Source organism: Amphibalanus amphitrite, unplaced genomic scaffold (assembly GCF_019059575.1).
Source record: "Amphibalanus amphitrite isolate SeventyFive unplaced genomic scaffold, NRLGWU_Aamphi_draft 000038F_arrow, whole genome shotgun sequence".
Lineage (NCBI taxonomy): Eukaryota > Metazoa > Arthropoda > Thecostraca > Balanomorpha > Balanidae > Amphibalanus > Amphibalanus amphitrite.
In genome coordinates this window covers 903,660-927,508 of record NW_024881534.1, presented here as the reverse complement: position 1 = coordinate 927,508, position 23,849 = coordinate 903,660, and the positions used below count along the sequence as shown (strand labels likewise).

The 23,849-nt window shown below is 47.7% G+C and overlaps 2 protein-coding genes across 6 annotated transcripts in view; one reads left to right on the top strand and one right to left on the bottom strand.

Annotated features, from left to right (window-relative positions):
• LOC122373218 (exocyst complex component 6B-like) overlaps positions 1–19,544 on the top strand; it is a 34,173-nt gene extending 14,629 nt beyond the window's left edge. For all 4 annotated transcript variants that reach the window (XM_043351082.1, XM_043351073.1, XM_043351068.1 and 1 more), the window contains exons 2-4: positions 15,568–17,536; positions 17,861–18,243; positions 18,714–19,544. In XM_043351082.1, coding sequence (XP_043207017.1) covers positions 15,717–17,536; positions 17,861–18,243; positions 18,714–19,027 — 2,517 coding nt within the window. In that variant the 5' untranslated portion in view covers positions 15,568–15,716 and the 3' untranslated portion in view covers positions 19,028–19,544. The remainder of the gene's footprint in view (positions 1–15,567; positions 17,537–17,860; positions 18,244–18,713) is intronic.
• An 89-nt stretch (positions 19,545–19,633) lies between these two features.
• The window catches only part of LOC122373198 (transmembrane protein 65-like), a 51,935-nt gene continuing 47,719 nt past the window's right edge, over positions 19,634–23,849 (bottom strand). For both annotated transcript variants that reach the window (XM_043351052.1, XM_043351044.1), the window contains one exon: positions 19,634–21,200. In XM_043351052.1, coding sequence (XP_043206987.1) covers positions 20,790–21,200 — 411 coding nt within the window. In that variant the 3' untranslated portion in view covers positions 19,634–20,789. The remainder of the gene's footprint in view (positions 21,201–23,849) is intronic.

Here is a 23,849-nt window from a genome sequence, read left to right as displayed (position 1 = left end):
GGGACTAAAAGTCGGCAGTGCCGTGCCCCCCCCCCCTAATTGAAAGTGTTCCGCCGCTACTGCTCGCCGGACCTATTTGTTTTCTACATACACGCCGGCCGAGGGGGGCGGGTACGACCCCCCCCCCATCGCCGTTTCGCCACTGGTGGAGCTAGCGCGTCGCGGAAAAAACGAGCGTGTGCGCCGTTACGAGACGCAGAGATTAACCCGCGCCCTGCTGGGGGGGGGGGGGTGTTTGAACACCCCCCCTTGTGGCTTTTCGCGAATATCTCAAAAACGGCGGCGCGGAGCGCCGCCGTTTTTGTTACACCTTATCATGCATCAATTCTACACATGTTGTGAAAATTTCAGACCAAGGTCATTCAAGGTCAGGTCACCAGGTCACTTGAAGTGACCTCACCTCATAAAAAGTTTCAATGTCTGTCATAGCTACACCGAGTGACCGATCGCTTTGAAACTTTCAGCGATTGCTAAGAGCAATAGCATGTACAAAATGTATATCTCAGAATTTTGATATCGATGACCTAAGGTCAGGTCAATTTTGCGACCTCCCCATTTTATAAGTCAATGGGAGAAAATTGAAATGCGCCTGTTTTGGACGAAAGACATTATAAACACTCCCAAACACTGAATTACAAGTGGTTTAGACACACTGAACATGAAAATGGTGTCCGTGACCCCTGTTTATGCCCTGAGGTCATCTTAGGTCACGAATGGTATCTAACAGTTTTTCGCCAATAACTTTTGATAGAGGCATGCTAGAGCGATGAAAACGCCTTAGATGTGTTCAGCTCAACGATACGGATCGACTGATATGCAACATGACCCTTTCCGGTCAGGTCATGACCTTGACCTGAGGTCAAATTTTCAAGTTGACCTTTCAAGGTCAAGTTATAGTTTATTCGATGCGTCTTGACGAGAGGAATACGATGCCGGTAAAAGTAAGCTCGTACAAGGCTTGGGTCAAAAGTTATTGCAGAAAAACTTTCCGAAAAAATCGGCTATATTTGCAGTTTTTGCCCCCTGCAAGCAAAACCGTTGACGTTAGGTCAAATCTGAGAAAATTACTCAGAAAGGGCGTTAATAGGGCTATCGAATGCGCTTTTCCGCGGCGCTGTAGCTCTATTGGTTCCCGAGTTATGCGTTGGCTTCTTGGAAATTGTCGACATTCGACCTGGAAATTGGCGAAATTTTGCCTTCAATGACCTCTGGTGACCTGACCTTTGACCTGACCAAAAAATTGACCGAAGTGATTTCCTCATTATTTTTGACGCTCTTTCGAACGCCGCCTTCCGCGTATCGCTACGTGGCCCAGGAGTCGAGTTAGAAGGGGGGTGTTCAAACACCCCCCCCCCCCCAGCAGGGCGTGGAAATCCAAGACCCCCAGGCGGGCGCGGGTTAATACCCGATTTTAAGGCCTTCTAGGTCAGGGGTCGGCTTACGGCCCGCGGGCCGGATCCGGCCAGGTGGGTGACGGTTGGATCCGGCCCGCGACCATCTGACGTCCGGCCCGCGGCTGGTATCAGCGACTTACATCGTGTTCCGGCCCGCGGTTCTTTCAGAAATCGACTCCGATATAAAAGTGACTTAAATGTGCTTTGGCACAATAGTTCTTCCTCCGCACACTTCATGAGTTTATAAACACCATTTGCGGGTTGGGTTCATGTGGTGACCCGTGGTGACCTGACCTGCGACCTGACCTGGTATGACCAGTGACCTCTAATAGCAACATATGTACATACTAGATAACTGACGCCCTATCGCTGATTTTCGACAAAATGCGCTTTACTCGGTGTTATAGCGCTTTCCCTAGAAGACCCGTGAACGGTGAAACATGTTATCTTTGACCTGACCTGTGACGTCATCGGTGACCCCGAGGTCAATGAAATTTAGCCTCCTTGTACAAATTTGACAGGGCTATCGAACGCCGTTTAAATTTTCCGGATCCGTCCAGTAGTTTCGGAGATACAGGGGGGGGGCAAAAAATGCCCCCCCCCACCGCCTGGAAGGTTAAACGAGTAGACCACGTGAAGCCGCCAAGTGCACGCAGCCAGCAGTCGTTGATGCTGCGCTCAAAAGCTGCTGACCAAATCTTACCGTTGCAAGTTTTGTCTTTAAGTAGAATTAGACAAAAACACCCGCAAATGGTGTTTATAAACTCATGAAGTGTGCGAAGGAAGAACTAGGTATTGTGCCAAAGGTCATTTCAGTCACTTTTATATCGGAGTCGATTTCTGAAAGAACCGCGGGCCGGAACACGATGTAAGTCACTGATACCAGCCGCGGGCCGGACGTCAGATGGTCGCGGGCCGGATCCAACCGTCACCCACCTGGCCGGATCCGGCCCGCGGGCGGTATGTCGACCCCTGACCTAGAAGGCCTTAAAATCGGGTATTAATCTCTGCTTCTCGTAACGGCGCACACGCTCGTTTTTTCCGCGACGCGCTAGCTCCACCAGTGGCGAAACGGCGATGGGAGGGGGGGGGGGGTCGTACCCGCCCCCCTCGGCCGGCGTGTACCTATGTAGAAAACAAATAGGTCCGGCGAGCAGTAGCGGCGGAACACCTTCAATTAAGGGGGGGGGGCACGGCACTGCCGACTTTTGGTCCCATTCTTTCCATGCAACGCCCATAGGGCTACTGTTAAAAGGCCAAAATTAAAGAGGGGAACGGTGCCCCGGTGCCCTCCCCGTTCCGCCGCCTATGCCGGCGAGGGCACAAGAGATTATATTGTCATTCAACGACCGCGAAAAAAGAATGTCCGGGACACAAATGATATGGAATGTTACAATTGTCGGTTCCCAAATACAATAGCTGCACCTGACTGAGTGATCTCATCTGCCATGACTTCAAAAGTTTCGATCATCCATTCCATGCATTAAATTCGTCATTCACTTAAGATGGTCTGATTTTTCTTCATGGTTTTATTCAACCACATTTGTGGACGAATGTTTGCGGAGACGAAGATAGCGCAGACAAAGATTTGCGGACGAAGATTTGCGGACGAAGATTTGCGTGGACGAAGAAATGCGTGGACGAGAAATGCGGACGAAGATTTGCGAACGAAGGTTTGCGGACGAAGATTTGCGGACGAAGATTTGCGGACGAAGATTTGCCGGGACGAAGATTTGCGTGGACGAAGAAATGCGGACGAAGATTTGCGTAGACGAAGAAATGCGTGGACGAAAAAATGCGGACGAAGATTTGCGGACGAAGATTTGCGGGGACGAAGATTTGCGGACGAAGATATGCGCAGACGAAGATTTGCGTGGACGAAGAAATGCGGACGAAGATTTGCGTAGACGAAGAAATGCGTGGACGAAAAAATGCTTGACGAAGAAATGCGCGTACGAAGAAATGCGGATACGAAAAAATGCGCTACGAATATTTGCGCTTACGAAGAAATGCGAGACGAAGTTATGCGACACGAATAAATGCGCCGACGAAGATTTGCGGACGAAGAAATGCGGACGAGGAATTGCGCGACGAAGAATTGCCATACGAAGATTTGTCCGGTTACGTTCTAAGTCTCCTGTCCTTTGTAAACTTGCCTTTCCATGTTTGTGACACTTGCTGAATATAAATTCACAACCTATCTGAGCAAAATTCAAATCCATTGCTATCAAATTCACCGAAATTTAGTCCCTCTGACCGACACCGCACGGACTCCACACAGTGCAAAACACAGTGGCGCATTCGCCGCCACAGTTTCTGTGTCCAAAGAAGGCAGTGCTGCCACCTGGTGAGGAAATAAGCCGAACATCCCCATTGTTATATATAAATTTCATATGTAGCATAAGCGCCAATACTGCCTTCATTTACAATTTTGCTACTGTTTTCCACTCACAAACGCTGCCCTCCGTGGACAGCAGCAGCAGCAGTGAAACGTCACCCGTGGTGTGACATCATCACCCATGACGTAATGGAAATCCAGTTGTTACCAAGGCCCCCCAACTGAGATGCACTGAAAGCAAGATCCTGCATTTTAATTATTGCAGTGTTTTTCTTATAATTTAAATTTCTGAACACTATGCTGGTTTCTTTGACACCAGGCTTTTTATTAGTGGCATAGTTTTTGGCATGGTGTGCACATACAAAATGAAGATCTTACTGCGAAACTATGTATAAGGGCTCTTATCAATGTAAGGTGCTAATAGTTGATAATGGCAAAGCTTGAATTTGGACAAAAAATTTAACTGAAAGCATTGTATCAGTCTTGTTGTAGTTTGTATTTTGCTGGCTCAGGCTTTGTTTTATCTACTCATTGCGCAGTCAGGCAGTCAACAGCCAAATGATCACATATCAATATGGGCAATATTTTTGTCATAAATGACTTACCTGACCACGTGTCGTCGACCATCAAGATGTTTGCCGACGACGCGAAGATGTACAGAAGTGTCAGCCAGGTTTCAGACGCCCAAACACTCCAGAGAGACCTGGATGCACTCATTGAGTGGTCGGATCGTTGGCAACTCCCCTTCAATCGCGCTAAATGCGTTTGCCTGCACTTGGGTCGCCAAGACGACAGGCAGGGGTATCACATGGGAGGCACCGAGCTCGTACAAGTTTTGGTGGAAAAGGATCTGGGGGTGCAGATGGACCACCAGCTGAAATTCCGAGAGCAAGCGGCGGCCGCCATCTCCAAGGCTTCCCACATCCTAGCAGTCATTCGGCGATCCTTCTGCGTCATCGACGAAACCACGTTGCCACTGCTCTTCCGGACAATGGTCCGCCCCCATCTGGAGTATGCCAACGCGGTCTGGGGGCCATTCAACAGAGCGGACCAGAAGCGGATTGAAAGGGTCCAAAGGAGAGCCACAAAGCTCGTCGCCAGCATCCGCGAACTCCCCTACGAGGCGAGGCTCCAGACACTTAACCTGCCGTCTCTCTACTACCGTCGTCGCCGCGGCGATATGATAACGGTCTACCAAGTGCTCCACGGGGGAGTTGACGTTGACGCGTCCAAGTTCTTTACGCGAGCAGCGACGTCCCGGACCCGTGGACACACATGGAAGCTTTCCAAGTCCAGGACCAACTCCAGAGTCAGACGAAGCGCGTTCAGCGTGAGAGTCGTGAACGACTGGAATTCGCTGCCATCGACTGTTGTTGATGCGCCTTCAGTCGACTCATTCAAGGCCAGGCTCGACAGTCACTGGGCACGCTTCATGCACATGACTCACCCATACGACTGAAACATCACACAACACAGACAAACAGCTCGACAAGACCGGATCCCAGAGGCCATGTGGCCTTTCTAAATTCCGCGATTTATAAGTATAAGTATAAGTAAGTAAGTATGTTTGTTTAATATCTCAAAATTGCATATTGTATTTGAATGTCACCCATCATTTTCAGTCTTTTTTATTTGCATTTTCCATTGCATTCTGTTTAAGGCCTTGTATAGTCAAAAATATACCTATTTACTTGACTTTTTCCATTTTGGTATCAGTAGGTGGAACTATGGTCATGAGTACCCAAATATAGGAACGTTCCCATTTTTGGGAACGGAGTTCCCAAATATGGGAACGGGCGTTCCCATTTATGAGAACGGAAGGTTATTTTTCGGCCGTTCGCCCACTAAAACTCATAAGTGCATCACGTCTCAAAAAAGTGCACGCTAATTTAAGTATCTACTAAGTCTCTATAAAATTATCTTTAATCTGACCGTTGAACAAGGAAATTGACCGTCGAATGATATTTTTAATGATTTTTTGAAATCACGGAATGGTGAAAACATCGCTTATACTACATTTAACATGCAATTTAAAGGAAAATGAAGCGTTTTTTACAATTTGAGGTCAAGTATAACAATTTTCGCCTGGTTATGAAGTTTCATACTAGCGACACCAGATGCTGACATATGCAAGCGAACACGCGGACAGTCCCGAGGTAATATTGTTGACTTTTGGTGTCGGGGCGCACGACCGCGTGGAACGTCAGTGATTTTACCGAACTACTGTTGTAAACTCATTTTCAGTGGTTTAAAATTATTCAGCTGTATTTCATCAGCCCGGAAAGACATATTTTATTTGGATGCTAGCTATTTAGCGTTGTTTTATAAGGAGCGTCATGAGCGTGGTTTTTGTCTTCCGTGTTTCTAAGCATGATCGTTTTGGGAAAATTTTTCTTATATAGGTCGCTCTGTGTGGCTTATTTATAATTTTTATGCTGATTTCGATCATTCCTCGTGCCCATCCTACCAGGCCTTTTGCCACTTTTACTGTATGCCTGGCCTATTCAAATACATTAGCCAGAGGGGTGTGGTAATAACTGGTGTAAGCAAATTGACCACGGTCAAAAATGCATTACCAGAATGCACTTAAGCCAGCATTTTGGGATGGTCTCGTTCCTAAGTCGGCTAAGAGCTTCGGTCCAGAAAATAAATTTATCGTTGGCATACAGTAAAATACATACCAAACTCGGCCGGTGATAAATTTTCAAGACCTCAGTCCTTACTGATTTTTGAACTCGGCCTTCGGCCTCGTTCAAAAATCCAGTAAGGACCTCGGTCTTGAAAATTTATTTACACCGGCCTCGTTCAGTATTATATAACACTCATTAAGAAAGGAAAAAACTAGATTTTCATTGGGACTAGGTGTTTTGAGGGTGTAACATATTCAGCGTTCCCATTTTTGGATACTTCCTTGTGCTCGTCAACTATCGGTGATAAACAGACGGGTGCTTGACATGTCTCCACCCTCGGCGCGGACGGTGAATATAGGTATGGAAGACCTTGTTGAGCATCGCCGAGCGTTGCAAATTACGTAATCCTGCAGAGGGGGGCGTGCCCCCTGCGGGATCGACGGGAATAAGAACGCAGAAGACCCGGCGAAACATGCGACGGTCTTGCCGGAAAGGTCATCTGATGATTGTTGCGTTAACAATAATTTACGGCGTTGGACGTGATGCTTGTTAATGAAAAGAGCCCCTGAAAGGCGTCGGTGAAATCGTTCCCAATTTTGGGTACGCCGTTCCCATAATAAGGAACGCTTGCAGCGCCAGTGTACGAGAGCGTTCCCAAATTTGGGCTCGCGGCCCGGATGATGGACTGCTTTAGAAATAGGGGAAGGATTTGAAACTACGATGGGCCTTACAATATCAAACTCTTTCCCAACAATATTGAGGCAAATATCAGGCGGTTCACGATCGTTTTATATTTTTTGGACGTCATTTAACGGTTCTTTTTCTTGTTTTAAATAATGCCTACATGGCGTTCCCATATTTGGGTTTATCGTTCCCAAACATGGGAACGAAAATGCGTTCCCGAAAATGGGTACTCTTGACCATACCCAGTAAAAAATACCATTAGAAATTACCAAATGGTTCCAAATGGGAAAAACCATTTGACTTATTGAACACTTTTCCAAATGGTTCCAAAGAGGTTCCATTTGAAATGTGTCCAATTGGCCACCAATTGGTACCAATTGGAACCATTTCATGACCATTTGAAATGTATCCAATTGGTCACCAATTGGTACCAATTGGACACATTTCAAATGGTCATGAAATGGTTCCAATTGGTACCAATTGGTGGCCAATTGGACACATTTCAAATGGAACCTCTTTGGAACCATTTGGAAAAGTGTTCAATAAGTCAAATGGTTTTTCCCATTTGGAACCATTTGGAAATTTCTAATGGTATTTTTTACTGGGCAGCTGGATTACCATTTGAAGATCCTTTTGAAGTCCATGCATTTCATCCACAAAATAAAAAAACTGCACCGTGAATTAATTTTATTGTTTTACTCTGCAAGCTTATACATTTTCATCAGTACGTACCTACCAACATTAGACATTAACTACACATGGACATTGGTCAACACCACATCGATGAGGCGACTGCTATCAGAATCAAGAACAGAATTACAATGTAGTTAATAGTTATACACTGGGCCATACGTACGCTATTCCACATAGGCACAATGAACGACGTGATACAATATCATTCCGATCGGTGATACTGTCTGTTGTTCTGACAGATTTCTTAATCTTCCGTGGCGATCAGAATTTTCAGAAGTCAGAACGTAGCTATAATGCAGGCATGCAGCCCATCCGGACCCGTGTAGAACCGGTAGACGGCGTCTGTCTGGTGCAAGTTCGTGCCTGCAACAGTACAGGACAGCACGGGTTAATTGGGCGATGGGATCAAATTAATTACCACACAGGGTCATTTGTCAAATATCACAATATAATAACTTTAAGCTCATGCAACTTGCATTGTCATTTAGGCAGCCTGACCACAACAAATATGGCACTGACAATTTTCTGCTGGCAAAATAAATTGTGATCGCTAATTTTAAGCCTCTTTCTCACCTCTGTCAAACTCAGTAGGTACTTACAAGGATGCCAAATGCAACCAAATTTATTCAAATAACTATTTTCAGTATTTGCAGTCGTAAAACGAATATCGCATACAGAGGCACAAGAAAAGTCACTCACCAGCCGCGTGATTCTGCTCAGCTTCCTCTTTTACAGCAGGACTGGGTCCCGGTCGACCGCGGGCAGTCCCAGGCCCAGCGAACGCGAAACGGTGGCGCGCCGGCCGGCCGGCCGACGTCGACGCCCGGTTTGAACTGTGGCGCCGGCGCGGCCGCGGCCGGCCGGGCGCCAAGCCGCCAACGGTCGGGCGCCAACGGTCGGGCGCCGCCAGCGTAGGCACACAGAGAAAAAGTAGTGCTGTTTAAATGAGCGGAAACGACGTGGATTTTGCGAATCATTTTTATTTAATGAAAAACCAAGGCCTTGTAGTGATGCTTATCAAGTATAACCAGTCAAAGGTCTTCCCATTACCTCTAAGTCTATTATTTAAGCAAATGTTTAAAAACCATTAGAAACCATTAGGGTACCAATTGGGAACTAATAGATACCCAGTCCATACTCAAAACACACTTGAAACCATTAGAGACCATCAAGGTAGAAACACTTTTCAAGCATACTTGTCACACATCTGGAAACTGGGCTGCAAAGTGGTGGATTTATGACTCTAACTCCGACTCTGACTCAAAAATTGACTCCAGCTCCGACTACGGTTCGGACTTTGCTTTTATTCATCTCATGAAATAAAAGTTATTGCCATTTAAGTATGTTTTTTCTTGCCTAAAACGACCCTTGAATGCTTTTCAAATGCATTTTTCATTTCGACACCAGTTGAAATAGAATGGGAACACCATTTCAAAACAGATTTGCTTTTCCATTTGGGAACCATTTCGACACCAATTGGGATCAAATGGGAAAACCATTGTCCATTTCATATCAAATAGGAATATATCTTCCAAATGGAAACCATTTCAATAACAATTGGGATTAAATAAGACACGCTTTATCAGATAAAATTCTATTTCGAGACCACTTGGACAATTTAAATCAAATATGAATATCTCCCGACTCCCAAATGGAAACCATTTCAAAACCAATTGGGATGAAATGGGACAAACCATTTGGGATGAAATGGTTTTCTCCCATTTGGAGACCAATTGGACACCAATTGGGATCAAATGGGAAAAACCATTTGAGATCAAATGGGAAAAACCATTTGAGATCAAATGGGAAAAACCATTAGATACCAATTGGGATCAAATGGGACACACCATTTGGGATGAAATGGTTTTATTCCATTTGGAACCAATTGGTATCAAATGGAAAGCACCATTTCAGACCAATTGGGAAGTTACCAATTGGAAACCATCTCGATACCAATTGGGGACATTCCATTTGGGATCAAATGGAAAGCACCATTTCAGACCAATTGGGAAATTACCAATTGGAAACCATTTCGATACCAATTGGGATGAAATGGGACACACCATTTGGGATGAAATGGTTTTATTCCATTTGGAACCAATTGGACACCAAGTGGGATCAAATGGGAAAAACCATTAGAGATCAAATGGGAATTTCTTCCATATGGAAACCATTTAGATACCAATTGGGACCAAATGGGACACACCATTTGGGATGAAATGGTTTTATTCCATTTGGAACCAATTGGAATCAAATGGAAAACACCATTTGAAATCAAATGGGATTTATTTTCCATTAGGAAACCATTTCAAAACCAATTGGGACCAAATGGAAAACACCATTTCAGACCAATTGGGAAAAAACCAATTGGAAACCATTTCAAATGGTCATGAAAACCATTAGAACCTATTTCAAACCATTTGACACATTTGAAACCAATTGGTAAATCCTAATGGTTTCAAATGGTATTTTTTACTGGGTAGTTCCGCCTACTGGTATGGGATCATGGCTACCATTTCAGTTGGGGAAACTACGAGGAGCCAAACAAAAATTGGATTAGCCAATCAGCGGCTGGAGTGGGCGGGGCGATGACCATATATGGTCATAAAATCAGACAACTTCATCTTTTCAATGAATTTTAGCATTCAAATGGAAAAATAAGGCATAAGAATGTTTTTTAACCACACAAGGCCTACACTCACCTGGTGCATAATTAACTGGCGGCTCTAAATCGCAGAGTTACAACGCAAGGTCAAACCGTGATTGGCAAATATGGCGGATTGAAACAGACGCGCCAAAAAATGTAAGCAGTATCGTGGTTTAAAAATGTCATTATTTTTATTATTTTGTTTATGATTTTTCTAATTGTAGTTAAGTTATTATTTTAGAATTAAATATTTTTGTTTATTGTAATTAAACTAAATCTTTTAACAATTTTCTTTCATAAAACCAATCCATTTATTGAATGGCCAGCTGATTGTGACGCCCAGAACCTGCAGAAAAGCCGTTTTCCTATCGCCATTCTCGAGTCAATTCGCCGGATTTAATCAAATCACACTAATTCCTAGTGAAAAATGGAAGCCTTTTCTCTCCAATAAGTGGACGCGATAGGGTGAGACTAAATGCTTACTTCGAAATCTAAGCTGCGTTGCGGCATTGGCGGTTATATGCGGCGTGTATGCCGCATGATTAGTAAGCGGCGAGCACTAAATTAAAGACTCGAACGCTCCGACCGGTTTTCAATGAATAACACTGCTTACCAAAAATGCCAACCGCTCTCGTCAAGAGATATTTAGCTTCAAATAGCTAGCTTATCATTTTGAACCAAATTAATACTTTCAACTTAGCCCTCGCCGGCACAGGGGGGGGGGGGGTTAATGCAACCCCCTAAGGTTTTTCGCGAATAACTCGCGTAAAAAGCGACTGATCGCGACGAATTTTTCAGTACCCTCAATTTGATCAATTTTACACCCACCCTGAAAATTTCATGACCCTGACCGAAATGACCTTTGACCTGTGATCTACTTTCCGAGACCATGTTTGGCCGGAATCGCGATTCGGCGTAGGTATGTCGGCTCGCATTAGCCGCGCGTTTGCAAGCTTCTCGTGGTTTCAAACATTCAAACCTGTGATTTGATGTTGCTCCCATGCATTAGGGTGGATGTCAAGGTCACCTGAAGGTCAGGTCAGGTCATTGACCTTTGGTGACCTCGGTTCACTTTTTCGAGTTTTACATGTTTCTAGGCTTGTTTTTAAGCTGATTTCGAATTTAGCAACCATTTGAACATTTACGAATTAGTTTTGGTGCATTCGTAACATGTTACGAAGCTGCAGAAGCGGTTGACACGTATTACGAATACCCGTCACGACCCCTACCGGTTGACCTTACCTGACCCGACCTGGTCTAAATGCTTAAAGACATCATCTCTGATCAAAACTAACACGATATTCGTGATCAGCACCCCGGAAAACCCCACGGCAGCCACACTTTACGACTTTCTAACAGGTCCCGATTTTCCCGATTTTCGGGTCATTGACCTGACCTGGAAGGTCACCCGATGACCTAGGACCTTAAAATTGGATATCATCGGCTTCCTCTCGTGATGGGCAACACGCTCGTTTTTTTGCGAAGCTCTAGCTCGATCAGGGGCCAAACGGCAAGGAGGGGTCCAACGGACCCCTCCTTATACGTTCGCGGCTGGAAAAACACCAAAACGGGCGAGGGTTCAGGAGGGAAGAGAGTCGGTGACGATCAGGGGCACTACAAGCAGAGCACCATAAGCCGGTGACCGGGCTGACATATCATGTTTTGATATAGCATGATTGAAACAGACCTTTTTTTAGCCACGAAATCGCATGCGAGAGCGTATTCAAATTCTTACATCGGCCTTTACATATATGCACCAGTCGCATACAGGTACGGGATTTGGCATACGATTTCCAGACAATCGAAAGACTGTTTGGAGCCAACAAAGGAAGGAATGAGTGAGTTAAGTTGGAAGTATTAACCCTCGCCGGACCTATTGGTTTTCTACATACGCGCCGGCCGAGGGGGGGGGGGGGGGCGGGTACGACCCCCCTCGCCGTTTCGCCCCTGGTGGAGCTAGCGCGTCGCGGAAAAAAACGAGCGTGTGCGCCGTTACGAGACGCAGAGATTGGTACCCGATTTTAAGGTCCTAGGTCAACCGGTGACCTCTGAGGTCAGGTCAAGTGCCCCAAAGTACGGTTCAGTTTTTGGTGAATAACTTCGCAAAAAACGGCCGCAGAGCGCCGATTTTGGCAGCATCGTGTTCGCCTTGCTCAGGCGCGTCGAATGATATACTTTTTGTCCGGGTAAGGTCAACTTGGGGTGTTGACCTCAGGTCAAGGTCAGGTCAGCACCCCCAGGTCACGAAGTTGGTCGAAAGAGGTCATGTCGCATATCATTCGATTCGGCAGGTCTTCCTGAGTCCAATGGTGGCTTTTCCGACTCGCTAGCTCAATTTGATCAAGAGTTATTGACGAAAAACTAATATGACCTTGATGACGTCTTAAATGACGTCACGCAAGGTCAACATTGCAAAAGTGACGCATCTAACCTTGCAAGGAGTGCATCAAATCACGATTCTGTGTGCTTGAGATAGTTGGAGATCGTTCCCGGCGCCAGAATAGCAGTTTTCATTTTTCCCCATTGACTTATAATGGTGAGGTCACGAAAATGACCTGACCTCATATGACCTTTAGGAAAAATCCGAGATATACAAGTTGTGAGACTTATAATGGATACTAGATCCTGCAAGTTTCATTTCCCTGTGACATCTCCTCTGGCAGTGAGGGCGTTGTGAAGTTGCGACATCTGAAGACCGTGCAGAGGTTCACTTATGACGTCATAGGTCAGTGACCTGACCTGACCCAAAAATGCGGTTGGTGTCAAAAGATCCGGCTTGAATCAAAGGTCAGGTATGCTAAGCTTCAGCTATCTATCGCCAGCGTGCTCGGAGCTATCGCGAAAAAACCCTATGGGGGGGGGCGGCACCCGCCCCCCCTCGGCCGGCGAGGGTTAATTTGGTTCAAAATGATGATGTAGATAACTTAGTTATTTAAATCTAAATATCTTATGACGAGAGCGATTGGCATTTTTGGTATGCAGTGTTATTCATTGAAAACCGGTCGGAGCGTTTGAGTCTTTAATTTAGTGGTCGTCGCTTACTAATCATGCGGCATACACGCCGCACATAACCGCCAATGCCGCAACGCAGCTTAGATTTCGAAGTAAGCATTTAGTCTCACCCGTTTGGACGCGATACCGCAAGTACCGGCTTGTTATACCGTTTTTCACCCTTAGTAGTGGGGGCTGCATTTATGCCCATATATGGTCATCAAAAGTCCATTTATTGACCAATCCATTTTTTGACATTCGCCTCGTAGTTTCCCCAACTGATTTGATAAGATAAAGGTACTTGATCCTACCTCCTGAATGCCTGCAGCCTGCTCCCTGATTGCCTCTAGCTGATGGCATTAAATAGCTGTAGCATTGAGTGGTTCAGTAATTAGAGTACATTTAACTTCATTCGGTTTTCATGCATTTAGGTGTAGTTGTGTGGATAGAAGTGTATCTATGGTCAAAATTAACATATTGTCTATCAAAAGTTGATGATATATTACTAACTGTTCAGAAAATTAAGCATCCATTTTGAGCAATGTAGTGATTTTTTTAGCAATTGTTATTTGTACCAGTACATTAAGAGTTCAGACTAAATACCAGGGCTGCGGAGTCGATGGATTTTCGGCGACTCCGACTCCGACTCCGACTCCGGCTTTCAAAAACCAGCTCCGACTCCGACTCCGACTCCGGGCAGAATTGTCGACTCCGACCGACTCCAACTCCCGACTCCGACTCCGCAGACCTAGCAGGGCTGCGGAGTCGACAGATTTTCGGTGACTCCGACTCCGACTCCGGCTCGGGTTTCTAAAATCGACTCCGACTCCGACTCCGACTCCGGTCACAACTGTCGACTCCGACCGACTCCGACTCCGACTCCGACTCCGCAGCCCTGCTAAATACTACCTCATTTGAAACATTTGTTAACCCTCGCCGGACCTATTGGTTTTCTACATACGCGCCGGCCGAGGGGGGGGGGGCGGGTACGACCCCCCCCCTCGCCGTTTCGCCCCTGGTGGAGCGAGCGCGTCGCGGAAAAAACGAGCGTGTGCGCCGTTACGAGACGCAGAGACTGGTACCCGATTTTAAGGTCCTAGGTTAACCGGTGACCTCTGAGGTCAGGTCAAGTGCCCCAGGGTACGGTTCAGTTTTTGGTGAATAACTTCGCAAAAAACGGCCGCAGAGCCGCGATTTTGGCAGCATCGTGTTCGCCTCGCTCAGGCGCGTCGAATGATATACTTTTTGTTTGGGTCAGGTCAACTTGGGGTGTTGACCTCAGGTCAAGGTCAGGTCAGCACCCCTAGGTCACGAAGTTGGTCGACAGAGGTCATGTCGCATATCATTCGATTCGGCAGGTCTTCCTGAGTCCATTGGTGGCTTTCTCGACTCGCTAGCTCAATTTGATCGGGAGTTATGGACGAAAAACTAATATGACCTTGATGACGTCATAAATGACGTCACGGAAGGTCAACATTGCAAAAGTGACGCATCTAACCTTGCAAGGAGTGCATCAAATCACGATTCTGTGTGCTTGAGATAGTTGGAGATCGTTCCCGGCGCCAGAATAGCAGTTTTCATTTTTCCCCATTGACTTATAATGGTGAGGTCACGAAAATGACCTGACCTCATATGACCTTTAGGAAAAATCCGAGATATACAAGTTGTGAGACTCATAATGGATACTAGATCCTGCAAGTTTCATTTCCCTGTGACATCTCCTCTGGCAGTGAGGGCGTTGCGAAGTTGCGACATCTGAAGACCGTGCAGAGGTTCACTTATGACGTCATAGGTCAGTGACCTGACCTGACCCAAAAATGCGGTTGGTGTCAAAAGATGCGGCTTGGATCAAAGGTCAGGTATGCCAAGTTTGAGCTCTCTATCGCCAGCGTGTTCGGAGCTATCGCGAAAAAACCCTATGGGAGGGGGCGGCACCCGCCCCCCCCCCTCGGCCGGCGAGGGTTAAGGAGCTGTGTAGGTACCTATGTCTAAAAATTTAGAATTGTCTTTCTCTCATCTAGGTAATTGTTACACTCATGTGTAACATTGATTTACTTATTTTGGCTTGCATATAGGAAGCATGTTGCATACCAACATGGATAAGGATGTTAAAGATCATTTCCAAGCAGTCCCCCATGTTATTCTGAAAGAGATAAAACTGTTGATCAATATGCCACATTTTTCTTTCAGTGTCAGCTTTCACCACCAATGAAAGCTTCAAGGACCTACACCACTACTGAGCTGAGAGCATGCTCAAACTTGGTGTAGATGAATTTAAGTGGTAGCTCTTTAATTATATTTCATATTTTAAATACTCAAACCACTTCAAGACACTCAGCATGTCCGAGTCAGCTACCCCAAAGTCTGATATAAAGGACCCTACCAAGAATGTGTCCACACCAAAACGTGAACCAAAAGACCTCTCGGTCGCCCCAAAGCGTGACTCAAAAGACCTCACACTGCCCACCAAGCGAGACTCGAAGGACGCCATCAAGTCGCGTCACGACATCTTCATCCAGGAGATCGAGAGCATGGACGACTTCTGGGGCTCGACGTTCCGCGCCGTGTACGACAAGGGTGAACAGGACCAGTTCGCCCGTCAGCTGGACGAGCGTATCCGCGAGCACGACCGCACCATCGAGCGCATGTGCAGCTCCCACTACCAGGGCTTCATCGACTCGATCCGCGAGCTGCTGCAGGTGCGCACAGAGGCGAGCAAGCTGAAGAACGAGGTGGTCGGTGTGCACGACGAGCTGGTGACTCAGTCTCGACAGCTGCTGTCGCAGGGCGATGCCCTGGCGCGCGCTCGACGACGTCAGGCGAACACCGAACAAGGTGTGGCGGCACTCATGGCCTGCCTGCCCGTACTGGAGATGTACTCGAAACTGCGGCGTCAGATGGCGGAACAGCGCTTCTACCCGGCGCTGAAGACGCTCGAGCAGCTGGAGGTGCTGTACCTGCCGCGCGTGGCGGACCACCGCTTCGCGCAGGCCATCTGCGAGAGCATCCCTAAGATGCGTGACAACATCCGCGCGGCGGCCATGTCAGACGTCAAGGACTTTCTGGAGGAGGTTCGGTGCGAGTCGCCGCGGGTCGGCGAGGCCGCCATGCGCCACGCGGCCGAGCAGTTTTTCGTCGAGCGACCTCCTCCTGCGCGCCTCCAGAAGCGGCACACGCTCGCCTTCCTAGGCGTGACGGCTATTTCACCGATCGCGCTGTACGGAGAGGACGGCGACGGCGAGGCGAGCGACGAGGAGGGCGCCGCACAGGACTTGGTCAACTTCTCGGCCGTTTACCGGTGTCTGCATATCTTCACCGCGCTCGGTGCACGAGATGCGTTCGAGGAGTACTACCGCAAGCAGCGTCAGAAGCAGTGCAGTCTGGCGCTCCAGGCGCCCTCCGGAGGTCTGGCGCAGGACTCGCTCGTCGCCGTACAGGACTACCTACATGGTGTGGCTGGGTTCTTCGTGATCGAGGATCATGTCCTGAACACTGCCACGGGCCTGGTGACGCGCGTCTCGCTGGACCAGCTGTGGGACGAGGCTCTGAGAGAGCTGACGGGCGCACTGCAGACGCACGCCGCCTGCTGCACCGACCCGAACCTCCTGCTCACCTTCAAACGACTCATCATGGTGTTCAGTCATACTCTTCGCAACTACGGCTTCAACGTCAAACCTCTGCACGGTCTGCTGCTGGAAGTGCGCGACCACTACAGCGAGGTGCTGATGCAGCGCTGGGTGGGCGTCTTCCGGGAGATCTTCGACCAGGACAACTACCACCCGATCGAGGTCGACTCGCCGCAGGAGTACGAGCAGATCACACGTGTGTTTCCGTACACTGACGCCGAGCTGGCGCGACAGCCGTTCCCCAAGACGTTCCCGTTCTCGTTGATGGTGCCGAAGGTGTTTTCTCAGGTGAAGGAGTTCATCCACTCGTGTCTTCGCTTCGCCGAAGACCTGGATCTCAGTCAGGGTGAGCGGGATGACCTGCTGCGCCAGTCGACTAACGTGCTGCTGACGAGGACGCTCTCTGGATGTCTGGCGACGCTGATCCGGATCCCCGGGCTGGGCCTGCTGCAACTGATTCAGATCACCATCAACACCATCCACCTGGAGCAGGCCAGCGTCTACCTGGAGGACGTCATCACTAAAATCACCGGGTCAGTGAGCGGCTCGTAGTTGCAGGAGGGTCATTTAATAATTGTAACTTTTGGTTTATAAAATGCGTCATCCTCGGAAACGCATTCTCAGTCGTTTTCTAGAGAATGTGTTGTTTAGGATAATAGGTAACATTTCCATGTCTTACGTTTTGTGGTCAGTCTTTGGCGCTTATAACCAAGTTATATGGTTTGGTCACTATATATGGCCTTGGTTTGGTCTTCTATGATTTGATGAGGGTCTGTGACAATGACATTTCATCGGTCGCTTGCCACCAGGCTTACACTTGTCTGTGTCCTCTAACCCCTTCTCCCTCCCTCCCGCAGCTACAACCCAAAGCAGGACGGCGGCGTGCAGTCCACTCTGCTCGGCCGCGTCATGTTCAAGGACATCCGCGCCGAGACCGAGCAGCAGATCTACCGGCAGCTGCAGGCCAAGATAGACGAGTTTCTGGAGCTGGCCGCCTACGACTGGCTGCTGCCAGAACCGTCCGGCACCGCCTCCCCCTTCCTGGTCGACCTCATCTCCTTCTTGGAGGCCACCTTCGGCGCGTTCACCAACCTGCCGGCGCACGTGGCGCAGACGGCCTGTATGAGCGCGTGCCAGCACGTGGCGCGCCAGCTGCGTCAGATGCTGTTGGGAGAGGAGGCGCGACAACTGTCCACCGGCGCCCTACAGCAGCTCAATCTGGATGTGATACAGTGTGAACGTGAGTACGCGATGTCAATGGGATGGGGAGGACGGGGCATAAGGGAGGAGTTTGGGAGACATCGGGTGCTCGAAAAGGTAAAAAAAGAGTGTGGGACTCTGGCCATGGCTCGGTTATAGCTCGTCAGTATAGGCTCCGATGTGGCAGTCGCTGCTGCTCGGAGCGCACCGTGCAGTGGCGACATCTATGATAGATGCCAGAGTCGCCTTGGATTGCCGTTTCGACGTTTTTGTTCCTCACTCACCGAAATCGGTATGCAGTCGAGTTATCAATTCACGCGCTCTTTTTCTTCAGCCAATCACCAACTCTGCTCATTATCGCAAAAGATGTTGCACAGTAGGGATTGGCCTGATGCCGACAGTCAGGCAGACTTGTCGGAAGCCAGCAAACTAATGAGAAATGACCCCTCTTCCTGATTTCTGATTAGACGCTCTGATTCTACCTGCCCTGACCTGTCCCTCTTTCTGCAGAGTTTGCCGCCTCTGAGCCGGTGGCCGGGTTCGAGGAGGGCGCGCTGCTGATGTGCTTCGCCGACCTCCGCCAGCTCCTGGACTTGGTCCTCGAGTGGGACTGGGCCACCTATTTCGCCGAGTACGGGACCCCCACCAGCCGCTACGGCCGGGTTACCCCAGCCACAGCGGTGAAGGTGGTGGAACGTCTGAGGGACGCCGACAAGAGAAACATGTTCTCTGTGCTGAAACGCGCCGAGCGCGATAAGAAGAAGCTGCAGGACACTGTGCTGAAGCAGCTGCGACAGCTGGTGGCGCAGGTCGGCAGCAGTTAAATGGTGCGTGAGTGGGAGATTTGACAATTGGCGCTGCATGAGCTGGACGCATTCGTGTCTGGCAAGAGGCTAAAATGGTGGAGATTGCGGGACGCTTCTACGCGAGGAGCCCCCGCAAACCAGTCATGTTGAGGCTAGTGTACTGCGAGATACCATGACATACTGTTTACCAAAGGGCTTCAAGTTCGAGTCATTGTATGGCTGTTGACTTTGTGTTCATGCGCTTGTCGTTCCCACCGATGTGTTGACTGTATCGTATCACCTTGCATGAAACTCCCAGGGTCGGGCTGAGATTCCGGGGAGGCTGATTTTTATGTTGCGCTTACGGCGAACTGCCGCGTTCATGGTGCAAAGCTGAGCTTGCGAGGCTTACTGAATAACATTCAGTATGTATATCGTGCTAAGTCATTATGCTGGTCAACTTTTGTCGCGTGGATATTATGGTAGGCTATACAGTGGGGGTACCCAACATGTGATCTATGAAACATTGATTACTCAATATATCGAATTGAAGGTTGCCGGTGTAATCTTTCAAGGCCTATGTGAGGTAGCGAAGTCTCCCACCACTTCTTGCAACATCAATACGCTCAGCATAATGTACAAGGATTCATCACCGAAAATTGTATATTTACAACATTTCTGCACCACGGGCCAGCCAGACATCCTCATTGTCGCTCGGGAGCCGTCACAGCATGGCTGAAGACCGGCCGCAAAACACGAGCAATGTAGCGCGGGGCTCCGCCGCATCTACAGAGCTCAGCGACCGCAGAGGACCGCCGCGCACTGGAATGCTCGTACCGGCATCAGAGTGTCTGGTTCCTACCGCCCAAGGCCGCCCAGCGGCCCTATTGCACGTGTTGCCACGTCTTGGCGTCTGGTGGCGACCCGCGCGCCGCGCGAGCGTCCCCGCCCGCCCTCGACCTACCGACATAAACGCACCTCCTCGAGTAGCATGGGCAACGGACACATAAGGATCAACACGACTACACATATATAGGTATATCGAGTCGGACGCGTCGCACTCCCTGCTGAAGTCTCGGTCGGGCGTCCCGCCGCGCAGTGCACGGTGCTCCGAGCGTAGGACCGGGGTTCGATTCCACCCCTGGGAAGTCGATTCGAGCGGAGGTTAACATCGATACGTTAGGTCGACAATCAAATGATTCGATAGTTCGCAACGAATACTTCGAATGAAATACGTGATTCATAACACTTACATCCATATCGATCCCTCGTGAGATTATGGCGAAGCTTTGCAACGGTGCCGTAAAAACAGTCTAGTTTCCGACGAATCGAACCCGTAATTGAGATATTGTCCAGATTGTTTCCATAACAAGCAACCAACAAACTGACGATGAGTGAAGAACCAACAACGAGGCGAAATTTATCCTACGCTCCAGCAAATGGCCTATCTCTCGGCTATTTTGATTTCGTAAACCAAAATTCTAGGATAACATTTCCGACGCTGCTGAAAATCAGTCGTCCTCACACAATCGACCGGTCCACCCACGCGAGAGCCACCCTCCTGTAAACCATCCAATCACAAATAACGCGCTCTATAACGGCCGGCCGGTTAGCGAACGCATCAGCGCGCGCGCTCACATGATTGGGTCGCCATTCAGGGCACGGCCCGGCGGCTCGGGCACCAAGTCCTCTCAGGAGTCGCGCCGCTGTCTCTGCGGCACTCGAGCGCACCCGTAAACACTAGCGACCGAGCAGTGACCGTGCGTCTAGCACCATCTTCCCCTGTCTGGCTACATTGGGTCTACTTAGGCGCGTCACCGCCGGGCGGCTGTTGGCAGCCGGCGCCGCTCGAGGGCGCTGCCGTCGCGGCGGCCGGCGGCGCTGGACGTTCTGTCGATCGTGACCCCGATGCGACGTGTGCCGTTCGGTTTGTCGACTCGGCTGCATTCACAGAGGTAGGACCGTCAGTGCCGGTTGCCGCAGCAGCCTTCACAGTCGCCTGCTCGGCCGCCGCCGCAGAGGTGGGGGCAGTTTTGGAGGCCGTCGCTGTCGTTGCGTCGGGCGCCTCTGCCTTGACGGCGGGCAGCACGGTGACGCCGTCGGAGGTGGCGGCGTCGCCCTCCTCCTCCTCGTCGGTCCGGTTGTGGCCCGGCAGGAAGAACAGCGGGAACATGCCCAGGATGCAGCCCAGCGCCACGCCGAACGCGCGGCCCTGCCAAACAGCAGATAATAAGTGAGATGAGATACAGCGGAGATAGGAAATGAGAGCAGACAACATAACTCAGCCTTCAAACATCACCTTTGGGCTGGCCCATCGCATGATTATTTTATACACGCATGTTTATACACTACACGTATACTCAACCCAAGCGAAAAATCAGACCAGGGCCCAATCTTATAAAGGTTGTGCTACCAAATGGCGTACTATCATTCCACCCCACTCTATTTACGGCACCCTATTCACGCAATCTTATAAAGAGAATAGTATGGTAATTCTATTCACGCCATTTTGCCCACAGTACAAATCAACGCCAGCAGGAAACACGCAACGTGATTGGTCAATGTCTTGTCGCCGTCGCTATTGGAAATTATGCGTACCGTTTGCGAACAGCAAAAGTTATGTGTTTTAATTCTTATGGGGCATTTATTTCTTTTAGAGACACACATATGTGTAATGAATAAGTTATTTATGGAAAACGTGATAGCAAACTATGGAAAACACCAACATGCTTGAAGAATTCTCCTGAAAAGTGGATTGCCGACCAAATAAATTTCAGCGAGGGCATTCTCGCGCTCAGAAATTCGAGTGAATAAAGTGTTTCTTCTACTTATCATTTGCATTTATTTGCTGTTAAGGCATTGCAATAAATTTGTTAAAGAATTATTTAAATAGTCATTTAATTATAGCTCGGCAGCTGTTTCAGTAATTTAAGTAATGCCGTTGACAATGAAGCTCCTACAATTTGAGCATCAGGATACGTACATTAACTGGATCAATTCAAGATATAGCTTATTTTCCTTCTTGTCATAAGCTCTTGACATTTTCCTTCTTGAAGATAAACTACTAAAATTCGAAGACTACGTACATGAACTGAATTAGGTCAAGTTACAGCTTATTTTCCTTCTTATTCAAGCATAGGTACCTGTTACCTAACCTAAAGCTAAAAAGCAATTCCTCAAAAGATTGAAGAACCCAGTCTACATGTCAAAGCATATCAAGAAAAATACTCGGCTCAGAAGTCAGATCGAGATGCAGGAAGAGAAACAACACATTGATCCGTAACTGTGCCAGACAGGAAGTGAGGAGATACGAATAGTGAGTAGGAATTAACTTTTTTTTTTGACAAACTAAGGTATATCATCATTAATTTAAATATCTAATCAGAAGCCATGAAGTGCCCGTTATTTGTGTCATACGTGAGACGTGAGAATAGGCTAAAGACCCATACCGATTCTATAATGCATGTGGCTGCCGAAAATCTATGATGGTTACTGGCGCTAAAATCCTATTAAAAATCCCCTTTTAATTTGAAAAATAAATCCATATAACGATGAACACTCGTTTTTATGTGTTTTAGTGTGCATTTAGTTCCTGAAAATGCATATTTTGAAATTGATCGTTGTCTGTATAATAAGCATCATTATAATAAACCATGAGTTAATATGTGAAGGATGTTTTAATCTTAAAAATATCATAACGTAAAATATTGCATACTTATATCATAAAAACATTGAATTTATCTTAAATGAATTAAACTGTCTGAGAAGCTCGTCAAAGTACGCCACAAATTCTGGCGTGAAATGGACGCCGCTGAAACCGCAAACAGCTGATGATTGTCGGTGTTTTGAGATGTGCACAGCTGCTCACGGTTAAAAGCATGCTAGGGCATCCTCAAAACCGGCGGCTACCAATGCTGTAGGGAGCGTGCCGTGTTTTCGATTTTACAGAGTTTTATAAGATTGCGTACTATAGTTCGTTTTTCTTAAGTTTGCCCTTCACTGTAAACGTCTTTTTGAACATAGCACGAGAATTGCTAGCTGAATTACTGAGAAAACTGGTTGGCGCACATTGATTTGACCAGATTTCACAGACGATCAATTTCATCAAATTTATTGACTATTTCACAGACTCGTAGCTCGTATTTGCCAATACCTACAGCCCCACAGGGATAGACGACTTCTCAGGAATTATATCTGAACTAATAAATAAATTGCACGGCGCTAAATCGTCGGTGTTCAAAACTTATTTTTGAAAATATTATTCATATCTACAATACAATGTGCGCTAGCCAGTTTTCTCAGTAATTCAGCTAGCAATTCTCGTGCTGTGTTCAAAGAGACGTTTACAGTGAGGGGCAAACTTAAAAAAAACGAACTATATATATCCAGCCTCAGAGTGCTGCCATATCCATTTCACGGCGTTTATAAGATTGGGCCCAGGGGAGGACACACAATATCGCAAAACTAAGCCTCCCGTGTGGTTTGTCCGTGGCTCAAAGGACGTGCATCAAGTGCTATGATATTCAGATTCACTTTCAAATGCACATTCAAAAAAACTCACCAAATGCAAAGTTTTGGCTACCATCGTGTAGCCAGGAAAGCCCTAATTCTGAAAATATATATCCCAATACATGACACTCAATAGTTTACGAGATATACCTGTTTTCCTTTTGAAGGTCATTCAAGGTCATATAGTGGCAGGTCATCAAAAAAACTCACAAATATACACCAAAATTACAGGATATATAGCCCAAAGCAGCCTCCATCGAATGGTGGTAGTCACTATTTATGACACTTCTGCGTTTTTGGTACAGGGGCCATTTTTATTTTCAAATGCCTATCTCGCTAATGTTAACACTGC